General features: G+C 43.8%; 1 protein-coding gene across 2 annotated transcripts in view; it reads right to left on the bottom strand.

The window, feature by feature from the left end:
* Window positions 1-2,709: 2,709 nt before the first annotated feature.
* The window catches only part of LOC135510105 (cell division cycle protein 20 homolog B-like), a 41,765-nt gene continuing 39,431 nt past the window's right edge, over window positions 2,710-5,043 (bottom strand). The window contains exon 9 of one of the 2 annotated variants that reach the window (XM_064930917.1): window positions 2,710-3,124. In XM_064930917.1, coding sequence (XP_064786989.1) covers window positions 3,018-3,124 — 107 coding nt within the window. In that variant the 3' untranslated portion in view covers window positions 2,710-3,017. The remainder of the gene's footprint in view (window positions 3,125-5,043) is intronic. The other variant, XM_064930980.1, reaches the window with a different exon arrangement.

The following is a 5,043-nucleotide window of genomic DNA, read 5'->3' as shown; positions in this document are numbered from 1 at the left end:
AGGACCAGGGTTGGGTGTACTGGAGGACCAGGGTTGTGGGTACTGGAGGACCACGGTTGTGGGTGCTGGAGGACCAGGGTTGTGGGTACTGGAGGACCAGGGTTGTGGGTACTGGAGGACCAGGGTTGGGGGTACTGGAGGACCTGGGTTGGGGAACTGGAGGACCAGGGTTGGGGAACTGGAGGACCAGGGTTGGGGGAACTGGAGGGCCATGGTTGGGGGAACTGGAGGGCCAGGGTTGGGGGTACTGGAGGACTGTAGGGCCAGGGATGTGGGTACTGAAGGACCAGAGTTGTAGATACCGGAGGACCAAGGTTGGGGGTATTGGAGTGCAAGGGTTGGGGTTATTGGAGGACCAGGTTTGGGGACATTGGAGGACCAGGGTTGGGGGTATTGGAGGACCAGGTTTGGGGGTATTGGAGGACCAGGGTTGGGGGTATTGGAGGACCAGGGTTGGGGGTATTGGAGTGGGTATTGGAGGACAAGGGTTGGTGGTATTGGAGGACCAGGGATGGGGGTACTGGAGGACCAGGGTTGAGTGTATTGGAGTGGGTAGTGGAGGACCAGGGATGGGGGTACTGGAGGACCAGGGATGGGGGTACTTGAGGACCAGGGATGGGGGTATTGGAGGACTATGTATGTACCATGACCTCATCAACATGCCTCCTGTCTTCACTTCAATGCCCCCCTTCATTGATCTCCTCCAAGGGTGATGGTGCAGAGTTCCCACATAGACACGTTTTAAAAATCTACTGCAGACACGTTCTTGAGAAAGTGATACTTTTCTAGTAAGAGTTGGATTGTAGTGTTGCATGTAAGGTGTTGAACTGATTTTCAGAATGAAGGAGCCTCTATGGTGATATATTATTATATTATGATATTATTATTATTATATGATATGGAGGTAGTCTGAACAGCACAACAGGTCTATTGTATGCTTTAATTGGATCAAAGCCCTAAAATGCTTACTCTTGTTTCATCAAAGAAACATATTTATACAGTTCTTTTTAATTTATGAAAAAAACTACACCACAAAACATCAAATGAACATGTTATCACAAACATATCCAACCATTTGTCTGATCATACAACTGAACGATGCATTTAGGCAAATAACTGGGAAAGTTCAGCTTGAACCAGTCGTGACCAGGTCTGACAATACAAGCATTTCGCTACACCCGCAATAACATCTGTTAAACACGTGTATGTGACCAATAACATCTGTTAAACACGTGTATGTGACCAATAACATCTGTTAAACACGTGTATGTGACCAATAACATCTGTTAAACACGTGTATGTGACCAATAACATCTGTTAAACACGTGTATGTGACCAATAACATCTTTTAAACACGTGTATGTGACCAAGTTAAACACGTGTATGTGACCAATAACATCTGCTGAACATGTATGTGACCAATAACATCTGCTGAACATGTATGTGACCAACATAATTACATTTTATTTGATTCACATTCATCTCTCAGAAAAGCTCAGTTGCCATTTCATCTGGCTCTGAGAGGATTTGTTGTGTTGAAAGTCAAACCTCAAGCACCTGAATCATTTCTCATGAGAACAGCCCATACATACCTTATTGAATTTGTTGTTGTGTGTGTGTGTGTGTGTGTGTGTGTGTGTGTGTGTGTGTGTGTGTGTGTGTGTGTGTGTGTGTGTGTGTGTGTGTGTGTGTGTGTGTGTGTGTGCGTGCGTGCGTGCGTGCGTGCGTGCGTGCGTGCGTGCGTGTGTGTGTGTGGGTGTGTGTGCATGCGTCTGCATGTCTGTGTTGATTCTAGGTGTTCCAGACATGGCTCAGAGAGTCTGCCCCAGCTGAGAGGAAGGGAAAGGAGCTTACTTCTAGGTGTTTTAGGTGTTTTAGGTGTCCTGGGTGTTTTAGGTGTCCTAGGTGTTTTAGGTGTCCTAGGTGTTTTAGGTGTTTTAGGTGTCCTAGATGTTTTAGGTGTTTTAGGTGTCCTAGGTGTTTTAGGTGTCCTAGGTGTTTTAGGTGTCCTAGTTGTTTTAGGTGTCCTGGGTGTTTTAGGTGTCCTAGGTGTTTTAGGTGTCCTAGGTGTTTTAGGTGTCCTAGGTGTTTTAGGTGTCCTAGGTGTTTTAGGTGTCCTAGGTGTTTTAGGTGTCCTAGGTGTTTTAGGTGTCCTAGGTGTGTTAGGTGTCCTAGGTGTTTTAGGTGTCCTAGATGTTTTAGGTGTCCTAGATGTTTTAGGTGTCCTAGGTGTTTTAGGTGTTTTAGGTGTTTTAGGTGTCCTAGATGTTTTAGGTGTCCTAGGTGTTTTAGGTGTTTTAGGTGTCCTAGATGTTTTAGGTGTTTTAGGTGTCCTAGGTGTTTTAGGTGTTTTAGGTGTCCTAGATGTTTTAGGTGTTTTAGGTGTCCTAGATGTTTTAGGTGTTTTAGGTGTCCTAGATGTTCTAGGTGTTTTAGGTGTCCTATGTGTTTTAGGTGTCCTAGGTGTTTTAGGTGTCCTAGGTGTTTTAGGTGTCCTAGGTGTTTTAGGTGTCCTAGATGTTTTAGGTGTCCTAGGTGTTTTAGGTGTCCTAGGTGTTGTAGGTGTCCTAGGTGTTGTAGGTGTCCTAGATGTTTTAGGTGTTTTAGGTGTCCTAGGTGTTTTAGGTGTCCTAGATGTTTTAGGTGTTTTAGGTGTCCTAGATGTTTTAGGTGTCCTAGGTGTTTTAGGTGTCCTATGTGTTTTAGGTGTCCTAGGTGTTTTAGGTGTCCTAGGTGTTTTAGGTGTCCTAGGTGTTTTAGGTGTCCTGGATGTTTTAGGTGTCCTAGGTGTTTTAGGTGTCCTAGGTGTTTTAGGTGTCCTAGATGTTTTAGGTGTCCTAGGTGTTTTAGGTGTCCTAGGTGTTGTAGGTGTCCTAGATGTTTTAGGTGTTTTAGGTGTCCTAGGTGTTTTAGGTGTCCTAGATGTTTTAGGTGTTTTAGGTGTCCTAGATGTTTTAGGTGTTTTAGGTGTCCTAGGTGTTTTAGGTGTCCTAGGTGTTTTAGGTGTCCTAGGTGTTTTAGGTGTCATAGGTGTTCCAGACATGGCCCAGACAGTCTGCTCCTGCTGAGAGGAGCTTGGTTCCATTGGGACTGAGGGCCAGGTGCAAAACACGACCCATGTGACCTGAAAAAAAATCACAATAACAGCATTGTAACAATGAGAAAAATACGTATCTGGTCATATCAGGCTCCCCTATCCGTGGGTTGAGCAGCTCTTATACAGTACCAGTCCAAAGCTTGGACATACCGACTCATTCAAGCGTTTTTGTTTGAACTATTTTCTACATTATAGAATAGTGAAGACATCAAAACTATGAAATAACACATATGGAATCATTGAGCAACCAAAAAAAGGGTTAAACAAATCAAAATATATGTTATATTCTTCAATGTAGCCACCCTTTGCCTTGATGACAGCTTTGCACACTCTTGGCATTCTCTCAACCAGCTTCACCTGGAATGCTTTTCCAACCGTCTTGAAGGAGTTCCCACATATGCTGAGAACTTGTTGGCTGCTTTTCCTTCACTCTGCGGTCCAACTCAACCCAAACCCTCTCAATTGGGTTGAGGTCAGGTGATTGTGGAGGCCAGGTCATCTGATGCAGCACTCCACTCCCCTTCTTGGTCAAATAGCCCTTAAACAGCCTGGAGGTGTGTTGGGATGGCGTATTGCTGTAGAATGCTGAGGTAGCCATAGTGGTTAAGTGTGCCTTGAATTCTAAATAAATCACAGACAATGTCACGAGCAAAGCACCCCCACATCATCACACCTCCTCCTCCATGCTTCACGGTGGGAACCACACATGCGGAGATCATCCGTTCACCGACTCTGCGTCTCACAAAGACACGGCGGTTGGAACCAAAAATCTCAAATTTGGACTCATCAGACACAAGGACAGATTTCCACCGGTCTAATGTCCATTGCTCGTGTTTCTTGGCCCAAGCAAGTCTCTCCTTCTTATTGGTGTCCTTTAGTAGTGGTTTCTTTGCAGCAGTTCGAACATGAAGACCTGATTCACACTGTCTCCTCTGAACAGATGATGAGATGTCTGTTACTTGAACTCTGAGATGCATTTATTTGTATTTCTGTGAGTCTCTCACCATGTAGCTGGTAGGACCAGTGAGGAGGAGGAGTAGGAGTAGTAGTAGTAGTAGTAGTAGTAGCAGTAATAGTAGTAGTAGTAGTAGTAGTAGTAGTAGTAGCAGTAATAGTAGTAGTAGTAGTAGTAGTAGTAGTAGTAGTAGTAGTAGTAGTAGCAGTAATAGTAGTAGTAGTAGTAGTAGTAGTAGTAGTAGCAATAGTAGTAGGAGAAGTAGTAGCAATAGTAGTAGGAGAAGTAGTAGCAATAGTAGTAGTTGGAGTAGAATATTTAGTAGCAGTAATAGTAGTAGTAGAAGTAGTAGCAATAGTAGTAGTTGGAGTAGAATATTTAGTAGCAGTAATAGTAGTAGCAGTAGTAGTAGTAGTAGTAGTAGTAGTAGTAGTAGTAGTAGTAGCAATAGTAGTAGTAGTAGCAATAGTAGTAGGAGATGTAGTAGCAATAGTAGTAGAATAAGTAGTAGCAGTAGTAGTTGGAGTAGAATATTTAGTAGCAGTAATAGTAGTAGTAGAAGTAGTAGCAATAGTAGTTGGAGTAGAATCTTTAGTAGTAGTAGTAGTAGTAGTAGTAGTAGGAGGAGGAGGAGGAGTAGTAGTAGGAGTAGTAATAGCAGTAGGAGTAGTAGCAGCAAAAGTAGTAGTAGTAGCAGCAGCAGTAGTAGTAGCAGCAATAGTAGTAGCAAAAGTAGTAGGAGTAGTAGTAGCAGTAGTAGGAGTAGTAGCAACAGTAGTAGTCGTAGTAGTAGTAGCAGCAGCAGCAGTGGTGGTGGTAGTAGTAGTAGTAGGAGTAGTAGTAGCAGCAATAGTAGTAGTAGCAGCAATAGTAGTAGGAGTAGTAGTAGCAGTAGTAGTAGTAGCAGCAATAGTAGTAGCAGTAGTAGTAGCAGTAGTAGTAGTAGGAGTGGTAGCAGCAAAAGTAGTAGCAGTAGTAGTAGTAGGAGTAG

Source organism: Oncorhynchus masou, chromosome 1, assembly GCF_036934945.1.
Source record: "Oncorhynchus masou masou isolate Uvic2021 chromosome 1, UVic_Omas_1.1, whole genome shotgun sequence".
Taxonomy (NCBI): Eukaryota; Metazoa; Chordata; class Actinopteri; order Salmoniformes; family Salmonidae; genus Oncorhynchus; species Oncorhynchus masou.
This window is presented reverse-complemented; position numbering and strand designations above follow the sequence as displayed.